General features: G+C 39.3%; 1 protein-coding gene across 1 annotated transcript; it reads left to right on the top strand.

The window, feature by feature from the left end:
• The first annotated feature begins 450 nt into the window (after window positions 1-450).
• LOC117295713 (cholesterol 24-hydroxylase-like) lies at window positions 451-22,586 on the top strand. The gene is made up of 13 exons (XM_033778432.1): window positions 451-683; window positions 1,682-1,759; window positions 2,656-2,737; window positions 7,482-7,642; window positions 8,992-9,130; window positions 9,893-10,006; window positions 11,172-11,406; window positions 12,282-12,354; window positions 17,210-17,294; window positions 18,404-18,514; window positions 19,262-19,347; window positions 20,118-20,184; window positions 20,925-22,586. Exons 1-13 carry the CDS (start codon window positions 544-546, stop codon window positions 21,090-21,092), a joined length of 1,539 nt encoding a protein of 512 aa, XP_033634323.1. The 5' UTR covers window positions 451-543; the 3' UTR covers window positions 21,093-22,586.
• Window positions 22,587-22,788: the final 202 nt, after the last annotated feature.

The following is a 22,788-nucleotide window of genomic DNA, read 5'->3' on the forward strand; positions in this document are numbered from 1 at the left end:
AGCGTCCGTTACACGGACTCTCTGAATGTTAATCTTACATTCGATTTTTGACCATTATTTACGATTTCAAATCGTCACGTATCCATAATCTGAATAGGTAGTCTATACTTAAAATTTCACTGTTTTCCTTTTAATAGGCCTATATAATGACCACGGAATTACTCTTTGAGCAAAGATTATTAAAAATAGCGCGCCTATCACATTGACCTTTAATTGACTCGGTCTAGTTTGAATAGCCATCTTCAACCCGTCACGTGATATGAATAATCGAGTCATTTGCATAGTCTGGCCACGCCTTCAATTTGCAAATGTCCTAGACCTTGGTGAGCACAGGACATGGGGAGATCCGGAAATCAGAGAAACAGAGCGCCCGCTAGCGTTCGTTCATTACAAGCGTGTACAGTTTTTGCCGTGCATAATCGGAACGTTGGTTGTGTGTGACCACGCAACACCAATGGTCTAGGAACCTAGACTAATTTATTAACTGCACTGGCATCCAAGTATCCAAACATCATTTGGCACGGGTGTGCGAAAGCAGATACTATGATCTTTCTTAATCTCTTGCTAGCTTCGCTTGTGGGATTTCCCGTGGTAGTATTTGGTAGTCTTTTTGTTGCATATGTTTTATATCTCCATTACGTGCATATGAAGTACAGCCATGTTCCTGGACCAAAGCGGAAAGGGTAAGTCAAGTGCACATGATTTTCCTCCCGGCCGTGGTATTTTATTAGTACGGGTCGGGCGTATGAAGCCCCATTAAAATTGGTGCTACTTGACAAATGGGGCCGCCACTTAGTAACTTGTGAACCTATTATCTTGCGGCCGCCACTTATTATCTTGCGGCCGCCACTTTTTATCTTGCGGCCGCCACTTTTTATCTCGCGGCCTCTTATCAACTCCCGCTGGATCCGGTGATTTCCTTTGTCTGTTTGAGTTTTAACAATAAACATGGCAACATCTAACAAGTAAGATTGGTAATTTCTTCTGACAAATCCAAGCTTTCTTCAATACAGCTTTAGGGTCCGCATACTGGTTATGATTCAAATGAGTGGCTGCTACAGAGCACAGTATTTCCATGTAATTTAATCCAAGCTGGAAATAAACTTGTAGTAATAAATCCCGTTCAACGTTGTCCAACATTGCACAAAAACTACAACAATTGCATGACTTTACGTCCTTATGAATGACAACCTGTCCAACTGTTTGCAATTACACAGTTTGAAGTTGCGGCCGCAACTTACTAAGTTAACTAAGGTTTTTGTTGCGGGATTGGGTAGAGGTCTTCAGTTAATTTTGTTTGCGTGAACGAAACGGGTCAAGACTGGAAGTGCCTCGTAGTTCAAAAATGGCAGAAGTTATGAACTGAGGACGTCACAAGTTTCGTTATTACTTCTAAATTGCCACACATATTGACCGCCAGCAGACAGGCACCGTATGTGTGAAGTTTCAGATTAATGACGTCATCGGGGGTCATGTGACGTGCACTTTTTGAAGTTGTATAAATCACCCCAAGTAATGGTGCAATCATTGGCGTTAGATATTGGAAAGATCTTGATATTAAATTATGAAATGACGTCGTGATGTCGTTAAATCCCAGTCTTTTTACTGTAGATGGCTCGATATACGTAGACTAGAAAGTAATCTAGTAAATGTAGGTTATTTAGGTTATTTTTCTTTACAGTTTTTTCCTTGGGAATGTTGCCGATTTGAGGCAGGCTGCCAAAGATGGCAGAGTGAATGCAGATGTAATGCTTGTTTGGTAGGTATCTGTTTTGTTTTACTATTTCTGTCATTTCAGAGGTTGAATGTGTAAACATGGCCAATTAATAGAGACTAAGACTTTTATTTTGCTAATCATTAACCGCGGGAAAACAGTCATAAACGGCTGATAATTTTGTACTGGCTGCCTGCTTCTACAACACATTTGCATTTAAAATGTCAGGCCATTAAAGGCAGTGGACACTATTGGTAATTACTCGAAATAATTATTAGCATAAAACCTTTCTTGGTGACAAGTAATGGGGAGAGGTTGGTGGTATAAAACATTGTTAGAAACAGCTCCCTCTGAAGTGCCATAGTTCTCGAGAAAGAAGTAATTTTCCACGAATTTGATTTCGAGACCTCAAGTTTAGAACTTGAGGTCTCAAAATCAACCATCTGTTAAAACGCACACAACTTCGTGTAACAAGGATGTTTTTTTCTTTCATTATTATCTCGCAACTTCGATGACCGGTTGAGCTCAAATTTTCACAGGTTAGTTATTTTATGCATATGTTGAGATATACCAACTGTGAAGGCTAGTCTTTGACAATTACCAATAGTGTCCACTGCCTTTAAACCACTATGTTATTTTAACGTCTCAGGTGAACTGACGTATGTGTGGGAGTGGAGGAACGGTCCTCATCTACTAAAAAAGGAACAGCATTCATAAAAAAAACACCGATAAAACAATCCCCACAATGACATTAAACTATAAAAGATAAATCTGCCGGTAGCAGAGAATATATTGACTACCAACCTGTTGTTAGTTTAGACATGTCCTCATTTAGCAAATCAATTAATGAATACACTTTCTAATCTGTTTGTGCATATAAACTATAATCTAAGTATTTTGAGTTTTGCGTTGTTGGTGTTATTGTATTTCTCCCTTTGCAGGAATAAGGAATTCGGCCCGGTTTTTGTATTCTTTGCCTTCCACCTGGCTATAGTTCATGTCTATATTCCTGAAGTTGTAAGGGTAAGCTTTGAATCTTTGGCTCCAAGAACACGGAATGTTACTGTGTGTGATTACAAACTACATGTATAGAATGGGTTGTTTTAAAACCCCCTCGACCCCCACGACCCACGACCCACGGCCCCCTCGACCCTCGACTTTTGTGCGATCTTTTTTTCTGTACACCGACATTGCCACAGTTCACAACCTCAGCCAATCACGCACACAATTTTGTATGCTGACGTCGACTACCATGCCTCGCACATCACAACAGCCTACGAAGCGACACACCATACAAACGTAGAAGCAAACTTCGCGTGATTGGCTGCTGAGATCGGGCCTGTGGCAATTTGTACAAAATAAAAAACCGCGGCATTTCCACCTGTGTCTCTTTGCCGATCCGAGATTATTAACCCAACTGGGAACCTGCGTGTACCGCCCGAATACGATTAGGGCCAACTCATTACGTGATGATCAGGCAGACCCATTTCCGGCCGATCGCTCCCGTCCTGTGTACTACTCCTCCATGACACTACTAGTTGCTCTAAGCGGAGCTCAAGGTTGTAGACCCGACCGACCAAAATGGCCACACGGACGTGTTTGGGGCAGTCGGTGCGCACCGTTCGGAAAATTCCTTTCTTTCATTTATGCAAGACAGTCGCAGTTTTGCATATATAATGAGCTTGGAGGGCACATTTTCAAAAAATCATATCGTGAAAACCCAGGCATGTAAAAATATAACAACGTGACAGTATGAACGAGGAATGCTTAATTGTAATGACAAAAACCATAGGTGAATTTTTAATTGTTCAGAAATAAGAAATTTCGGACTATAAAAATGATCATCGTTGTACAAAAATAACGGTCTCCGAAAAAGTCCCTTTTGTAGCATTTAACGAAATCGTGCAGACAAACCTTAATGATGTGTGTTCAGGTACATTATTCATCTACTCAACCGCTATTGTCGATGTTTCTGAATCCACTCGAAACAGTCGGGGCACCCTAAGTATCCGTCGCCGTCAGCGCGGACTTTCTCGGTAAAAAAATCCGCCATTCTCAATGGTATAATGTGAGCCCGAACGTGATTGGTCAGAATGTGCATCAAGCGTGCCAACTGACTAATCAGCTTCTACGTACAGTCCGTTCGCAGAGTGCGAGATAATTAGCAAATTTTCCAGGTTTCATTTGCAGTCCCGCGGCGCACTCGGACCCTTTGAGATTTCGCGTGACAGCGCGAGAACTGTGCGAAAATGTGCAAAATTGGCTCCCCGTCCCAGCAAGAGGGCAGTGTTGGGTCAAGCATGGAGTGGTAAGTTTCTTGTGGGGTCCCCAATCGGTGTGCACGTGACGTGCGGAAGCGGAGAGTAAATACTCCCAATTTTGTGTGGCTGATGCAGATAAATAAATTATAACCGCAGTCTCAGACTTGAAATCAGGTCTATTCGTGGAATTCTGTGAATTCTAAATCGGGGACTTAAAAATGCCAAGTCAGATTATTGGCCGATTTGACCCAAAACTTTTGATTTAAAATTCAATATGCATTTTGATGGGGGTCGAGAAAGTTACAAGCTTTCATTTTAACCATTGCTCGAAAAAGTCCGCCAATTATTAGTAGCAGTGAAATAAAGTTCTCAAAATTAGTTTTTAATATATCACGTGACCAATTCTTATGTGTTTGATAAGAAACGTTTTTAATTTTTGCTGGAAAGTTGGGTAGGCCTACATGAGTGACTTTTTTATTATAAACACATCTGTAACAGACGCATGTATTTTTGTTTCTCAAAAAGCCTTAATATTGTTTTTTCAGAGTTGACTATAAAAGAGAAACAAGATGGCCGCTCTTCCCTTTTCCCTGCCCGGGGAATAAACTTTTTAATTTTCGAGGCACCCCGAAAAGCCGAATTAGCATGATTACTTCTTGCGGATACCCCAACCGAGTGTGCTGGTGTAAATTTGAACTCCATTACTGATATATTTTGGCGGTAATCGACGATTACCCAGCCAGCCACACATGTAAGGAGATATCGCTCGTGACTCCAGCCAATCAGACGACTCTTAAGAGCGAGTTCGGGTCAGGGTTTTGTAGACTTGCAATCTGACGTCTTGGACCTTCTAATTTCAATCCAAAATGGCGCGGGTTTGGGAATTAACAGTATAGAAGTTACAAAATTGGGAGGTAACGGTAACGGGGAGAATATTATTTGTTAGTATTGCTCCTATAAACTTAACTACTCTACAAAATAAAGAAATTACAATGCTCGCACGAGGTTAAAAGCACCATAAATATCAAAAAGTGATGTATGACATGATCTTGAATCGTGACAGATTGTAAGTTGGTTCAAAGCAATGTAGAGGGGTCCAAAATGCAGCAGTATAGACTCCCAAGTATGATATGGTGGACTTGTACCAGATGGAACGTTTTAACGCTACAATTCACGTAGGGACTTGAAACACCCTGTGGACTTACACAGGGGCGAATCCAGGATTTTCTGAACGCGGGGCGTGACTTTTTTTTTCAGAATGAAAGACCACGCCATCGCCAAGCAGCATTTTTTTTATTTTTTTACGAAATTGCCACTGTTGTAAAAGTGCTTTCAATGGGAAAGTTGTTTCTTCTAAATCGGTCTTTTAAACAAAGGAATCTTAAAATAAAATAAAATAAAAATCATGTCTCTGCCTACCGTAAGCAAATAACTTAGCGCGTATTCCACGGATGAGCGGGGGATTTTGTTGCTTTTATGCGCGTGTGGGTTTACTCCACGTTACGGCCAAGCTATAGGCTGGGGACTGAGAGCCAATAAACTATTAGCCATGATTTAAAATATGCATGTATAAAGGATTGTAAACAGATGCAGAGAGAGAATATAGCATAATTTTTGTATGGAGATGCACTACCGACTTCTATAAAAATGTTAGTTTAAAATCAGGTTTACTCACAGGACATTTTTGGGATAAAACCAACAGGGAGAACCTCACATGAACAAAAAATGACCGTTCCCATCAACGGCCGATCTTCTTTTTTGTTAGTTGACAATTATTTTGTAACAGGCCTATCATCATTTTTAGTGCACTGATCTATACAACCAACATGATATAAACATGTAACAGCCGTTGTTGCATTAATTGCACATCAAGTGATCTTGTACTTCTCCTTAATTAAGAAAGAAAAAAAAGATCACCGGCCGTGGCCATTTTGATTTCGCTTTGGTGGTGACAAAAAATCATGCTAGTTTATAGTTGAATAAGCCTGAATGAGTGAACAATCTCGTTTGTGTTTGAATAAAGCAGAGTTATGCTGTCTTGATAATGGATGAATGCTGAGTAAGGAGGGGGAAAAAAACCAATTTAGTGGGGAGTAAACCTGTAAGAACTTACCGTGAATGTCACGTTTTTCCTTAGCCCCACAAATTGGTCCATCCACTCCGTATCCTTGGACCCAGCACATTTCGGGGTTTTTTTGTCGGCTACCCATAACCACTTATCAATTATATTACAATTAATTGCTATAATTGAAGGAACCCAACTTACTATAAGAAACGAGCAGTTCTCGAGATTATTGAGAAAGTTCACACTTAAAAATCATGTGATTTTTACCAAACACGTGTGATGTTTTTTTTAAAACAAATCCAGGCGTAGGGCTATCTACAAACTCAGAAGCATTACACGGAATGTTCCATGAAGCGGAAGAATGCTATATCAAAGTGCTTGGGCCAAGGATACTGAGTGGATTGGACCGATTTATGGAGGTCGGTGCTGACCCTGGAGGTCGGTGGTGATCAATATTTTGCCCATTTATAATTGCGGTACCAAAATACTTGCATTTGACAGGGTTATTAATATGAATTACTGACGAAGAAAAAACCCACAGTTTTTACGACGCATGTTACACCGGAAATGTATGCCAGGGCGTGCATTTTCAAGAGGAATCAGGCGTGTGATTTTATTCGCACGCAGGGGATCCTCCTCAAAATCAGGGCTTGTCGATGGAAGTGGATTGGTGATCGCGACGAATTCACGGCGGTAAACAGAGCTTAAATTGGGCCCAGGTGTTTCGCGCTCATGTTCATTTTGAGAAACACGCTTTCCACACGCCCAGATTCACGTTAAATTCCTCATGAGACAATGTCTGTGAGTGAAATAATAGTGGGCCACAATAAAACAGTGTAAATGAGGTAGGCCTACGACGGGTTGATCATAGCTTTTTTGATAAAAAAAAATACCCAGGTTTGTAGTTTATTTTGTGTCATCCCCTCCTCCCCGCATTTTTTCCTCCCTTTTTTGTTTTTGTTTTTTGCCTGACAAAAATTGGGCGTGCGCCCCACGCTCCACGCCCCCTGGATCCGCGCCAGTTACACACGCCCACACAGTGTTATCTACAGATTTGAAGAACAGGATTTTCCGTAAAAGTAACTGCAACACTGAGCTGTGTGTTGCAGGTGTAAGGTACCAGCGACAATGAAAACTGCCAGCCTTTCAAAGTTGCATAATAAGCATTTGAAGACCAACCAATCACTTTCGTTTAACTTTGATTCTGAACGTGAACAGAATTCCAGGTAAAACATCAAATAAAAAGTATGTTATTTTGAACAAATTGTGAAAATTTTCACATTTTAATTTGGATTGTGTGTTTGTTGATAACTGGATGATGGGAAAGTACAGATTTTTGCTTGGGCCATTTCGTTTGTGTACAAAAAAGGCAACTGAAGTTGGAACTAGAACATGCTATTTAACCAATGGTTTAACCTTTCAAATTTTTGATTAATTCCAGGAAATCTTAGTGTCTGAAAACTATCCGAAGTACGATCCCGCCTACAAGAGCCTGGGATGTCAGTTTGGCCAGCGTTTCATGGGCCGAGGTCTCGTGACTGAGACTGATAATGAAGTTTGGAAACCACAGGCTGCCATGTTCAGACCAACCTTCCATCGAAAGTAAGTCTGATCCGTGAAATAAAGAAACATGCACAGAGGCCACTTGTATCATTTTTTTAAACATTTTTTTAACAAACCTTGAATTTCATGTTGAATATCAAACACTGATAATCGTAGACTGTGCAGCATATAATAAATGTTAAATTTGCATCTAGGATAAGGAATATTCATTTTGGTTTTACCCTTACATTGATGTGTGTAAGCACTGCCAGTACTTTCCCAGTACTTTCACGAGTTGCGGTACCTAAACAACGATTGCTTAGTTAAGATCAATCCCATAACTCTTTGTGAAATCGGGTCATTGTGTCATTGTGTCATTACAAGCCAGCTGACACTAAACCATTATTGCTTCGTCCTTTGGATGGGACACTAAACAGTAGGTCCCCCATTTGTCGCGTAATGCACTTAAAATAGTCCAGTCACACACTAAAGCCTAGACTTGACTCAAGTCCCAATCCCGTGCCATCCCCAGGAAAGTACTGTTTTGTGATGCTCTGCATTCCAAAACCTGTCTCGACAACATTTTTTGACGGCGAGCGCGCACTGTACCGTGTATGCTACATGTTGTTTTTAGTAAGTTGGTGTATATGCTTAGGGACCTCTCACACGAGAATGAGGCTTGAATCAAGTCTAACAAAAGGCCGGTTCATATTTCCTGCGAATGCAAATGCGATACGAATGTTAACGTCACAAATTCGCAACGAAAAATTTGCAGCAGTGGGCAACTGCAACTCTTCTCAACTCACTTGCTAATATCACTGCGAAAGGAGGGTTGTGACGGCAAATTCACGTCAAATTCGCTTCGCATTCGCAGGAAGTATGACCCATTGACCTGTGCTTAACTGCTACTTGTTTCTGGCAGTGGCTCCTGAATTCACTACAACACCTTGTAAACCCTTTAAGTAATTAGAAAAGAAACAAAAACATGGAGAGAGAGAGAGAAAACCAAGTGGGAAAAAGTAGCAACCCTGATGGATTTTTTTAAAAGTAACAAAATTACTATCGAGTTAATCTCCTGATGCCACAATTTAAGAAGAGACAATATAAAAGTACATTACAGATGGACATTATTAAAACATGGCATGTGTATAGTTCTAAATTTGTATGCTGTATACAGTATACAAATGTATTTGCGAGTAGGCCTATTGATAGATCATCATCAAGTCTACAGCCTTGCGCCCATTTTGGTGAACCCACACTCATAATGACGATTTGGCTCCACTCTTCTCAAGCATTGCGTGAGTTCTCCCCGACCCAGTCCGTTGGGGCATCCTCGCTCATTCGTAGAATGTGTGCTGTATAAGACTATACTAAACTAATGCATTAAAATTATTACATTATTTCTAAAGCTACCTGAAGACCTGTATTGTCCAGTTCAATGACAGCAGTGACGCTCTAATTGAGTTTTTGTGCAAGAAAGCTGATGGGAAAACAGAAGTGAACATGATGGATGTGTTTAACAAGCTTTCACTGGACAGCATCAGTAAGGTACATTTACATGTTATGTTGAAAAGCACTCCGCACTAATGGCGTCGATGTCGGACAATCCACCACATTTACGACCACTGCATCATCGGTGCAGGAAAATCAACTGTAATGCAAGCACTGGGAATTTGTCAGACCTCTAACTTTTTTTTTTTTTGCAGAGCGTTTTAACGTAAACGAGTGCATCACAAAACTGAATTTGACCATGAAGTCTCTCTTTAAGGTTTTATGATATCTTTATTGAAAACATGCTTACAGAGGAACACATTTTCTTGTTCTTTCATTCGTTCATTCAGTACCATTATTTAAATGTTGTTCCTTCAAATAAATCATTACGATGTTTGACTGATTTTATAGACGGCAAACAATTGGTTTGAATGTAACTAGATATATATATTGTTGATATATTAAGGAAATCGATTTGTTTTGTTTATTCAAAAGTTAGAAGCTTGGGAGCACAGAATGGAGCCTAAATTTCCACTACATCCAAACCTATATTTGAAATAACACTAATATTTCTGCCTTATTCAACTTTGATGGTAAGTATTGTTTGAAGCTTTGCATGGTGTGGAGAAATGTGAAGAAATTATTAATAAATAGTGAACTTGCGGGTACAACCTTGTGTAAATCTATTAGGTTGAGTAATGGCTCTGAAAAGAGCCGGTTGGGTCTCGAACGTTTCCAACAGTATACTCTTCTCCTGAAAACGAGTAGAGTATACTGTTGGAAACTATGTTGATATTTGCATGTGTTATTCTTCTGTAGGTTGCTTTCGGTATGGATATGAATGTATTTTCCAAGGAAAAATCTACATTCTGCTCAGATATTCAATTAATTCTAGACAACGCTTACCTAAACGTCTTGAGTCCACTAATGTGGGTAAGTTGACCTCTTATATAGCTGGGTGGCTTTGTTTCCTTCATGTAAAATTTAATAACAGTTAAAAGCACCATGGGTAATTGTCAAAGACCAGTATTATCACTTGGTGTATCCCAAAAATGCATAAAATAACAAATCTGTGAAAATTTGGGCTCAATTGGTCATCGAAGTTGAGCGAGATGAAAGAAAAACACCCTTGTTACACAATGTGTGTGCTCTAAAGTCACCTTGAAATATAACTGTTATTTTTTCAAACATACGAGTATATGTTTAGTAACAATAAAACAATATTTTTAAGTAATTGTTTGTTACGATTTATATGTTTAAAAATAGTTAAAATTGTTTGGGGGTTGACTCCGCCTACCCCTTTTGTGACGTCAATCGAGGCAGACTTTGCCTTGATGCGTAGAGTAAACACAATGCATTGTACATGCAAGTCCAAGTCATTGACTTTGTACGTTTCAAAAAAGTTGTTTTCTTCATTTTTCCGGCAATGCCGACCAAGTGTATTGCTGCTTGATGCAATAAACAACTAAAGACTGGTCAGACTCACAAGAGCAATAGTGTCTAGTGGTCCGGTCCGGCGTCTTTTCAACGCTGTGCAGCATTTTCTCTTCAAATATCGCGCCTCGATTGACGTCACGAACAGCGCCCTCTCGGGTCGGAGTCTACTCTTAAATTTGTAAATAAGATAATAACTAATTTTTTGTAACCTTTAGTTAACTGTTTATTCACATTCCACTCATCAAAACACATAAATTATTGACAAAAGCTTTATTTTGACAAAATACCACTTTCAGGTGACTTTGTTTGCTTTGGTTGATTATTAAGTATACTTTTCTGAGAGTCCTGGTCTTCCAACCAGAACTATTTATCAATGTAGTGATCTTATCTTTGTACCTAGACAAATTAAATCTCTTCTCAAAACGTCTCTTATTTCACAGGTTTCCAAGGACTTATTTGGTTGTTTGTGGTTTTCCTTTGTTTTGTTCTTCGGTTTTACTGCGCCTTGAACACCCAGCAGGGTGGACATGTGCGCATAGCAAGTCTTTATTATGATTGTTAGGAAACTCGGCTTTAATAAAATGGAGAAGTTGGAGTTGAGGGTGTTTGTACTGAACACAAACAAAGTTATTGGGAGTCTGTGATTTAATTTGTATTTCAGCTCAGTCCTTTTAAAGACCATATTAAATTACGACGGGAGGGAAGAGCTGCTTCCAAGAGAATGCGGGAGGTGGGACGACAGCGCATTATGGGCCAGATGGAAGCGCTTAAACGAGGCGAGAAACTGGACAACAACATCCTCAGTCACATTCTGCAGTCTGCAGCGCCAGCTGGTGACAGCAACGTCATAGACCTGGAGTTGATGATCGATCAATTTATGACATTTTTTGTGGCAGGCAAGATATTTTTATTAATAGATGGAAATTAGCATCGGGCATAAAGAATATTAATTTTGATGTGTGTTAGCACTGTATACTCAGCTCTTTCCATAGTCTTGTGACAAACAATCACCGGCATATGTTCGGATTCGAATCCGCGACCCTTACAATTTTAGAGCATTTTCTTTAATACCAACTAGACCACCGAGATTGTCCGGTAGATATATTCTTTACTGGGTGTCTTCTGACATCCAGCCTGTTTACTCACACAGTTAGTCCTTATGTCATGTCTGCACTTTGAACACAGTGTGTACATTTGGATCACTTGGTATATCCTGACATGCGCACAAAATAACAAACCTGCGAACTTGGGCCATCAAAGTTTCAAGAAAATAATGAAAATAATACTAACTTTGATGCATAAAATTGTGTGCTTTCAGATGCCTCAGAAAGGCTTCATGCCTGAAGCCTTTCTCAGATTCAAATTGTAAAAAATCTACCTCCCTCTCTATATAGAAGTACAATATTTCAAAGGGTGACGATCCTAATTAGTGTTTATAGTATATCAACAGCTCTCCAGAGCTCTTATACTGAGTAAGTATTTAAGGTTATACATTTTTTTTTTTTTTTTTTTGGGGGGGGGGGGGGGGTTATCAAATCAAAAGTATACCCCCTAAAAAAAAAAAGTAGACAACGGTGCAATTTTGAGTTGAATATTTTAAATTCAAATGCCAGTCAACATTCATGTGTCATATATTTTCCTGGAAGGTCAATTTAATTGTTATAGGGAATTATTGATTTTGTTACCACTCCCATTTTCCCTTCGTCAATACTGGCGCAATCTTTCTTTCAGGGGTGTTTTTTACAAGTCGCTGCCGCTTTTATTTGTATAGGTCAAGAGACGACAGCGTGTCTTATGGCCTCTGCATTGCTGGAGCTTGGGAGACATCCAGAAATAGTGTACAAGTAAGTCACTTGTCGGTTTAAAAGCAATGTGAACTTGTGTTTTCGTGGGGGTGTTTTTTTGTTTTTTGTTGGGGGGGGGGGTTGTGTTGGTTGTTTTGTTGTTTTTGGGGTTTTTTTTTTTTTGGGGGGGGGGTATTTGTTGGATGTTGTGTTATTGTTCTTGGGTTGTTTGTGTTCTTATCTATTTATTTATGTGGGTTGTTGTCTTTATTGGTGTTTTGTGTGCTTGTTTGTTTTGGAGTTTAGCTTATAAGCTGCCATTAAACAATAGTACCAAGTCTACTATTAAGCTTCTGTAAAGTAAAAAAAAAATGTATTTATGTTAGATATTTAATAAATAAATAAACCAAAAATTGGTATATGCAAAGTGGTCCTTATTATAGTAGACCAGCCAAACTTTAAACAGTGCTTTGAAAAAAAAACACGGCATAGTTTGTTAATGGCTGGCATCCATGCTAGATGTATGGATCATGGGCTCGGGAAGACGATTAGGGTGGATGCCCAGCTTGATTTTGAATTTTAAGGTCATTTTGGGGTAAAAAGGTAAAAAATCAATATTTTCAAAATTTGTGTCAAATTTATTCACAATTGATAGATCTATCCATAAAATGTATTTTTAACTTTATGTTGATACTACAAACCTATGTAATTAACGTATAAACTTTGACCTTGTGCACAAATGTATAGCAAAACGAAGTGTAAAAGTGTGATTATCTTGAAAAGGGTACATTTTGAGTACACCAATTGTTTTTGTACTCCCCATCCTCATTGGTGCATATATTGGTTTCAAACAACTTTTTTTGAAAGGTAAATATACCCAGGCAGTTTTTGAGAAAAAAAAATAATTCAAATACCACCTTCATGTGGGGTCTTACCGACTCATTTTAAGTTCAAAATTTCAAATAAAGCAAAAAATTAGCATTTTTGAAATGTTCACAAAATCTGACTCCAAGTGATAGATCTATCCATAAAATGTATTTTTACGTTAATGTTGATATGCCAAACGTATGTAATTAACGAATAAACTTTGACCTTGTACACAAACGTATAGCAAAGCAAAACGTGAAAGTGTGATTATCTTGAAAAGTGTACGTTTTTAGTATACCAGCTTTTTCTGCACTCAATGGTGCAGTTATGTGTTTCAAACAACTATTTTTTTGAAAGGTTAATGTACCCAGGCAGTTTTTGAAAAAAGAAATTACTCAAATACCACCTTCGTGTAAGGTCATATTGAGGTCAAAAAGTGCCAAAAATGTCAAAATTTAATTTTTATATATTTTTTCGCCAAATTTTACCCCAGGCGGCAGATCTATCCATAAAAAATAGTTTCATCATCAAAATGACATGCCAAGTCTGTGAAATTGTGAGTTAATCCTTTGTCTTGTACACAAACGTGTAGGAAAATTAAATCTTCAATGGCAATTTTCTCAAAAAGTGCGTATCTTGAGCATAATACAGTGTTTTTGCACTTTTTTGTGAAAGGTCAATATACCAAGGCAGTTTTAGTTTAAACTAAATTCATATTACACCTTCCTCATTGGTAAATTGAAACAAGAAATGCGTATGCTGATTCATGCAATTAGTTTGATATAGTAGTTGTATAGTTTGACGTGCTCAAAAAATGCATGTTTGTATCAAAGTTATTTCAACACTCCCAATCTTTCCAAGTACATGTATGCAGTTAAATACACAACTTTTATTAGTGAATTAACAAAGTTGAACATTCTTTTTGCAGTAAATTTTTTTTTTTTCCTAGGTAGGCCTATACATTGTAGCTACGATGGGGGGTATGGGGTATCGTGCAGTGGAACATTGTATACTTTCTTATCTGGAGTGCCATTAGTCAAAGCTAACTCCAGAGCTACATGTAACCAGGAACACCAAAACCAATACAGCCTGACATACTTTTATGCCAAGTTTCTTTGATGAAAGAATTCTCACTACTCTTCAGGCACTAGCAGACAGCAATGACAATCTCATCACTTTGATCAATCAGTTTGTGGACATAACACAGGTCAGAAACATTCCATCATCACAGTTGCCCGGCCACTATACACTTCAGGAAGAAATGAACTTAAACGGGCAAGTCCAAAGTTTGAGATTTAAATCTTTTTCAAGGGAGGACTACGTCTGCTTAAACAAATTCAACAAGCACTCTAGAAATCCAAACTCCCGACTGTGGTCTCATTACATTGTGATGGTGGAGATTGAGATCCAGGACTCGGAAAGACAGATACTTGATCACCAATCTGGGAGCTTTTTCCGTAATGCTGCCGTCCCCATCATCTATGACCACAGTAACTTTGATCGATATGGATGTGTTCATCTGGCAGATATGAAACTCCTCAAGAAGACAGAGATGTTGATGAAGTTCAGAAGCTTTCATAACAAACAGTAAGATTTGATGTGTTCCGACTAAACCCAACCTTGGCGAAGAAGATGACACAGACTCTGATATTGTTAGAGAGATACCGCTGGTATCTTTGACAACAAAAGACATTGCACCAGTTGCTACGGTAAAGTGATCTTCTAACAACTCCAAATCATGAAACGCAGTATATAATAACCATCTGGAAGCACCGTCTGCTTCAAGAAACTGATGGTTTTAGTGACGCCCTGAAGAAAACATTGCGCAAAAACTTTCTCTGATCTGTACAATGCAAATGTTTCAAACAAACGAATTATGTACGGTACAAAAGCCTATCAAAACGGACAGAAAGTTACTGCAACAGTTGCTCAATGCTGCCACTGGAACCTACAACCTGGTCTTGATCGCTAGATTGGAGAGGGCTCCACCAAGGCAGTGACACAGTCGAAGAGAATAGGAAAGAAAAAGCCAATTCGAAAGTTCATCGATAGACCGGGGTTCCACACCTATACACGTCAGGTATGGGCTATTGAACAAACCTGATCTCAAGTTCTTGTCAGACGTTTTTGTAGAAAGGGCAAGGGTCTACTGGAAAGATGAGGAATAGTACAGGCGGGGGTTCCTTTATGTTACGGAAGCCATGGTCCTTTAGGAGAGATGACGTTTTGAGGACACCTTAGCAGGCTGACACCCGGTTGATGCTCCATGCATAGAGGCAGTCAATGAAGGATAAGAGTGATTTGCAGGTGGAGAAATGTCACATTTGTGTGTTCAAAAGCGTCAGAAACTTGGAAATAAATGCACGTTAGTTACCCGATAGGTGCAGTAACTGAGAGACTTGCCAAGCTTACATGCTCTTAAATGATGCAACACAGCCTCTCCTACATGACCATTTGGAAAAGCAAGTCTCCGAAAAGCAAAGTTAATATGTGTCAAGGGAATCTTTGATAAATAAGGCGAAGAAGTGTCTGGAGATGTTACCGCCAACAAGAGATGCACTGAAACTTCACACAGCATAAACTAGGAATACATGGACGTCTCATCTCTCACACTGACACAGACACACATGAGCTTAAAAGAAAGAGTGGGGTTACCTGGAAGACTACCCCTATCTCAGTTGCTTGATTTGAGCTAGTTTTATTAAGGTGCAAATCAAAGGGCACCAAGTCAAACTGTAAAACTATGTCAAACTGTTCTGCGTGAATAGCATACAAGTACCTTTTTGTTTCATTTTACCACATAAGAAAGTCTGATATGATTTTTTTTAATGCCTTGGTATACTGACCTTTCAAAAAAAAAGTTGTTTTCAAACAATTATATGCATTGCTGGGATAGGAAGTGCAAAACACCGTATTGTGCTCAAGATACGCACTTTTTGAGAAAATTGCAATTTAAGATTAAATTTTCCTACACGTTTGTGTACAAGACAAAAGATTAACTCATAATTTCACAGACTTGGCATGAAACTATATTAAATGGATAGATCTGCCGCCTGGGGTAAAATTAGGCGCAGAAAGTCAAAAAAATTAAATTTTGACATTTTTGGCACTTTTTGACCTCAAAATGACCATACACGAAGGTGGTATTTGATTTTTTTTTTTTTTTAAACTGCCTGGGCACATTAACCTTTCCCAAAAAATTTGTTTGAAACATATATTATATGCACCAATGAGCTGGGGAGTGCCAAAAAATGCTGGTATACTAAAAATGTACACTTTTCAAGATAATCACACTTTTACGTTTTGCTTTTGTATACGTTTGTGTACAAGGTCAAAGTTTATCCGTTAATTACATACGTTTGTCATATCAACATGAACGTAAAATTACATGTTATTGATAGATCTATCACTTGGGGTCAAATTTTGTGAAAATTTAAAAAATGCAAAATTTTTGCCTTATTTGAAATTTTGACCTTAAAATGAGTCGGTAAGACCCCCACATAAAGGTGGTATTTGAATTATTTTTTTTTTCTCAAAAACTGCCTGGGTATATTTACCTTTCAAAAAAAGTTGTTTGAAACCAATATATGCACCAATGAGGATGGGGAGTGCAAAAACAATTGGTGTACTCAAAATGTACCCTTTTCAAGATAATCACACTTTTACACTTCGTTTTGCTATACATTTGTGCACAAGGTCAAAGTTTATACGTTAATTACATAGGTTTGTAGTATCAACATAAAGTTTAAAATACATTTTATGGATAGATCTATCAAATGTGAATAAATTTGACACAAATTTTGAAAATATTGATTTTTGACCTTTTTTTACCTTTTTACCCCAAAATGACCTTAAAATTCAAAATCAAGCTGGGCATCCACCCTAATCGTCTTCCCGAGCCCATGATCCATACATCTAGCATGGATGCCAGCCATTAACAAACTATGCCGTCCAAAGTGTAATTTCACACTTTGGCTGGCCTACTATTATGTTAGGTTGTCACACCAGTTCTGTGGTAAACTCTTATTTATATGTTTTTTGTTGTAAGGATGAAGACTGAAGTTGATGCAGTGCTTGGCGATGATGGATATGTCAGCTTTGAAGACCTATCCAAACTGAAATACACAACCGCTGTAAGTTTGTATCAGTTTAAGGTATATTGAATAATGTACAAAGTAATGAGTGAGTGCTCCTTTCATTACAGACTGTGTAAGTCTAGCCTTGACTCAAGGCTGTTGGCGTAGTGTGCCCCGGCCCGGTGCGGCACGATTCGACAGTCTTGATCGAGTGGATTCCAATAGGCGGATTGTTTGCGCCATCCAAAGGGCGATATGTTCGCGCCATTTGGTGCCACTTGGCGGACACTTGGCGCTGATTGCTCGATGCAAGTGGCGCGACGAAAATGTCAAACATTCAAATTTGGTGCCGTTACGGGCCACCACGAGCCAGTTGGGAGGCAGTTTGAGCCCCTACACGCCACTAGGCACCTTATTGGCGACACTAGGCGCCACAGTAAATTGCGAAATGGCGCAAACTGGCACCAACTGGCGCTGGCCTAGTGGACTCCTAGCATAACGAAAAGGACCCCATTCAGCTTCCGGGTGCCTCTGAGCCATCAGTCAAAACATTTGCCACCATCGTATTGTAGCTGCTATTGAAGGTGATGGGAGGTCAAAGAAGTTCACAATCTATTACGTGATCAAATAATAAATACAAAACTGTCTCCATGACGATGACTAGAGCAAGCTAGTAAAAATATTGAGGCCAATTAAGAAGTAACTCAGCTGTATTGAGTTTAATAACCCTCGATCCACTAAAGCAATTAAGTAGTAGTCCCGGCTGATTTCCTGCCTTATCCTGCCCTAAGTTTAAAAGCAGGGCCGTTCTTTTCAGACGTGAGACGTCTCCTGAATTCCGAAAAAATCTACTTCGCGATAGTAGAATAATAAAAGCAAGACAATTTCTCAACAGAATGTAATCTACCCAGCAGGTATAAACATGTAGTTACAGTACACACGTGATGTTACCGCAAACGTAGCTATTCATCGAAATGTTTCCTTGAAAATTTGTCTGTGTGGTGTTGTTAGCAATGACCTATACAAAAAGGGGGGGGGCTCATTGCAATAATATGCTGAATTGGTGAAGTGATTTATTGGTTTCATTTACGGAAAATGAAAGTTTAAAAAATGAAAAAATGCAGCCACCTTTTTTTCCCATCTGTAACTTGGTTTGAATCCTTTAGGTGTTGAAGGAAACTTTACGTTTTCATTGCCCTGTGCCATGTGTGATAAGGAAGACGCCGAAAGAAGTGGTTTGGAACGGCATTAAACTCCCTGCTGATACACTTATTAATGTGAGTTTTTTCCCTTTTTATTTACTATTTCATCTGGAGATCACTAAATAATTAAATATATATAATGTATCTTGCACATATCTATCCATATTGTAAAGACACCAACAGATAGAAAATTTAATAGAACACTTAGAAAGCTCTACACTGATTTAGACAGAACATCTGGACAAATAAGTTTTTAAACTGGACTTAAAGCACTCAAGGGAAGTAGATGTGCAACAATCTCTTAGGAGCGTTAATGTGGGTTTTTTCCCTTTTTGTTTCCTAATTCATTCCATTATTTTACATTTTGGTTTAATTCTTTGCAAAGGCCTATCGGGCATGACCCCCATTCACCTGACGTCATCATCATCACAATACTTTTTGGTTGCGTAATTTTGGTAGTACAGTGTGTCTAAACAGTTGGTGCGTTCGAACAGCTTCCCCGACCCCGGGTCGACATTCGAATAGCTTTGACGCCATTCCAGGGGCTCGGCTGGGTCAGTCCCAAGTCCCCTGCATGACGTCACCACGAGTGATTGCCACAGTGGTTACACATTTACCACTGAGCGTGGCACAGTTGCAGCAATCGTGCTAGGGGCTCGATGTAATTGCGCTTATGTTTGGCAGCAAATGAGTTGCCAAACTGTGAAGATGTCTTTTTTATTTTCACTTTTTCTTGATTCACTCATTTATCGTATTAAAATTTTGTTAAACTGAATGACATAAACATAAGATTATCTAACCATTTATATCCTACTCCTTAAGGTTTGCATTATGAACCTGGCGAGACAGAAGGAGTATTTCGAAAGCCCAGAAGAATTTATGCCGAGCCGATTCTTAGGTGGAGACAAGTAAGACATGCTTTTAATCTTATAGAAAACCCCTTTCTATGTGAGCAAACTAAATGAGTCTTTTCTCAGAAATAATAGTGGCTCCTCATATAGAGCTCAGGTCTGTCACGCATTGACGCTCATGGGCGCTTCAACATTATTACCCCTGGTCAATGGGCCTTAAATAATTCCTCAAAGACACCTGGAATGAATATATATACATATATTTATTTCTCATTTCTAGAAATCGACCCCAGGTGACTTTAACAATGGGTGTGTCGTTTAGCTTCCCTGGGTCGACCCCGGTGTGTGGCATTTTTTTTCCAGGACGAGTGTGTGCAGATAATTACCCACGTTCGTCCTGGTAACAAAAAACCGCCACGCACCGGGGTCGACCCAGGGGAGCTAACAACGCACCCACTATCTCAGCTCCGTGGGGTGTACACAGCCTGTGCTGCCAATTATGTAGCGCACTATAAGCTAATCAATCACAAGAACCATCTCTGCCCTCGCAGGTACCCATTAACCCCCTGGTGGAGAGAAGCTTATGGTTAAGTGTCTTGCTCGGGGACACAAGTGTCACGACCAGGATTCGAACCCACACTCAGATCAACAGAAACATCAGAGCTTGATTTCTGTGCTCTTATCCACTGGCCACTTGGTGCTCTATGTAATTTAAACTCTCGAGTTTTATGGGTTTGAAAACTGACAGATTAGAATGACTGTAGTCATACGAAATAAAAAAAATACCTTCCTCTAATGCAATGCCTAATGTTTTGTTTTGTCATTAGCAACAATAACATGTACATCCCATTCTCCCTGGGTCCAAGGAAGTGTATCGGGAAGCAGTTTGCTATGGTGAGTAATACTTAAGGGCTCATTACAGGCAACTTGGATCTCTATCTCTGTTGTGTTTCCACTTCTTATAAAATTAATTAAGAGCTACAATATATTGAATAATCCGTCATATATACTAATTCCAACCATCATCAACAACCTCCGCCCAAGGGCTGTACGATACCGGCTGGGTATGTTTTTCCATCACCACTGGCTTGACTGACCCAGTGTCTTGACACAGCTCAATACGACCCATTTCACAGTGCGCTGTCTCTAAAGGACTATTAAGTCCTGACAAGAAGCCAGTTAATTGTGGCACCTAGGGTGTGTCAGTTTCGAACTCAGCGGTTTTCACCCGACTCCTCAAACACAGCTGCTTCTGTTTCTGTTTCTGGGGTTTTTTTTGGGTGGAGGTCTCGCTAGAAAACTGTGAGAACTTGTCCCAAACTTGCTCAAACTCAGACCATTTAGATCGACTTTCCTTGATTAAAACTACCGCTCCCAACCCTCTCTCATTGAATCGCTCTCTTCGTCTCTTTACCGTCTTCGATCTTTTCTTAGTCTATAACTACATTTACATGAACATAAATTAAACAAACTCCCACCACAACTGGACTTGAGAATGACGCCCGTCACTTGTTGAGTGTTTAACATAAAACTTACTCCTACTTGATATACACTCCATCTTATTGCGTGCCAACGCTGAAAAAAATACAAACAAATTTTCTGGTCATTTGTACTGTTAACTTTGATGTTTTCAGATTGAGGCTCAGGTTGCCATGGCTAAGTTGATAAAGAATTTCACCTTTGACCTCGTGCCAGGTCTGAGTTTCGACTATGTAGCTAGCGTGACCAACAAGCCAAAGGATTCGTGTCGAGTATACGTCAAACCGGCCGCACCTAGGTCTGACATAATATCCAATGTCTGACATAATAAAAGAAGTTGAGTAAAATATGAAACAAAAAATCTAGAGAACAGATGTTTGTTTCTTTTCTTGACGTACAATCGAAATGTTATCACAACAAATGCTTTTTTTCTGTTTTTATTTCGTTCCTTTTCTGGTGTTATAACTCTGAGTAAGCTTCCCAAAAAGTGTAGGAAGTATTTTCATTTTAGAAAAGAGTTTGTTGAAGTGTTTAACTTTTTTTAAATAGATATCCACCTGAAATGTAGTTAGTGTTAAAACTGTAATACTGTAATGTGGTCGTGACCACAGCAGGCGTGTATTAAGGGGTGTGGATTTAAAGGCACTAGACAATATTGATAAGTACCTTTAATTAAGGGTTCGCATGCCGGGAAGTGTGACACCAGATGTTCAGGCTAGCCCTAGCCTAGACTGGTCCTCTTTCGTTATCCATAAGGGTTCGCATGCCGGGAAGTGTGACACCAGATGTTCAGGCTAGTTTTTGCCTAGACTGGTCCTATTTCGTTATCCATAAGGGTTCGCATGCCGGGAAGTGTGACACCAGATGTTCAGGCTAGCCCTAGCCTAGACTGGTCCTCTTTCGTTATCCATAAGGATTCACATGCTGGGAAGTGTGACACCAGATGTTCACGCTAGCCCTAGCCTAGACTTGTCCTCTTTCGTTATCCATAAGGATTCACATGGTGTGACACCAGATGTTCAGGCTAACCCTAGCCTAGACTGGTCCTCTTTCGTTATCCATAAGGGTTCGCATGCCAGGAAGTGTGACACCAGATGTTCAGGCTAGCCCTAGCTTAGGCTGGTCCTCTTTCGTTATCCATAAGGGGTTCGCATAACAGGAAGTGTGACACCAGATGTTCAGGCTAGCCCTAGCCTAGACTGGTCCCCTGATGTCAGATGTTTAAAACATGGTCTCGCTGCATGACTGTATCATCAGAAGGCTTACCGAAATGTGTATTGTACTTTTAGATAATGATGACAGTGTTGTGTTTGGGTACAATTCAGTCGAGTGTAATACTACTCGATTACGAGTACTTGGGCCATCGGTTCAAGTGTCCAGGTATATACAAAGTAGTAATCCGAGTACAGAGTTCAACAGCCGAGTACCAGGCACTTGGATCTGAAGAGTACGAGTCTGAGTACTTTAAAAATAAATTTCTGCGAAATCAGATACCAGAATTACTTTTTCTAATTTCTAGGTGACAGTATGTAAATTTTTATTGTAATCCTGAATACATAGACAACTTTATTTCTCTATTTTTTTAAACTTGATAATTTTGTTAAGTATTGTGATGTGGTTGTTGTGGCACAATGGTCTTTAAGTAGATAGTGAATACTGTGTGCAAAGTTTCAAAATATTATTTTTTTGTAATTTTGTAAACCACATTGGTCTTAATGGGTAAGTTATTATCATTCAACATCTTACAAAAGTATTGGGGATAACATTTGACTAAAATTGAAACACCGTGTTAAAATAAATGTTGAGTTTCGATTGAAGCAATTCCATTTCTATGGATAAATGAACCAAGTCTCAATTTCTTTATTAAAGGCAGTGGACACTATTGGTAATTGTCAAAGACTAGTCTTCACAGTTGGTGTATCTCAACATATGTATAAAATAACAAACCTGTGAAAATTTGAGCTCAATCGGTCATCGAAGTTGCGAGATAATAATGAAAGAAGAAAACACCATTGTCAC

Source organism: Asterias rubens, chromosome 1 (assembly GCF_902459465.1).
Source record: "Asterias rubens chromosome 1, eAstRub1.3, whole genome shotgun sequence".
NCBI lineage: Eukaryota > Metazoa > Echinodermata > Asteroidea > Forcipulatida > Asteriidae > Asterias > Asterias rubens.

What these genes read in the sequence shown, in the direction of transcription:
- LOC117295713 (XM_033778432.1), top strand. Translation starts at nt 544, where the DNA reads ATGATCTTTCTTAATCTCTTGCTAGCTTCGCTTGTGGGATTTCCCGTG. An exon ending in ATATTCCTGAAGTTGTAAGG is followed by an intron (nt 2,738 to 7,481) that starts GTAAGCTTTGAA and finishes GATTAATTCCAG; the next exon opens with GAAATCTTAGTGTCTGAAAA. An exon ending in CTGCTGATACACTTATTAAT is followed by an intron (nt 18,515 to 19,261) that starts GTGAGTTTTTTC and finishes CTACTCCTTAAG; the next exon opens with GTTTGCATTATGAACCTGGC.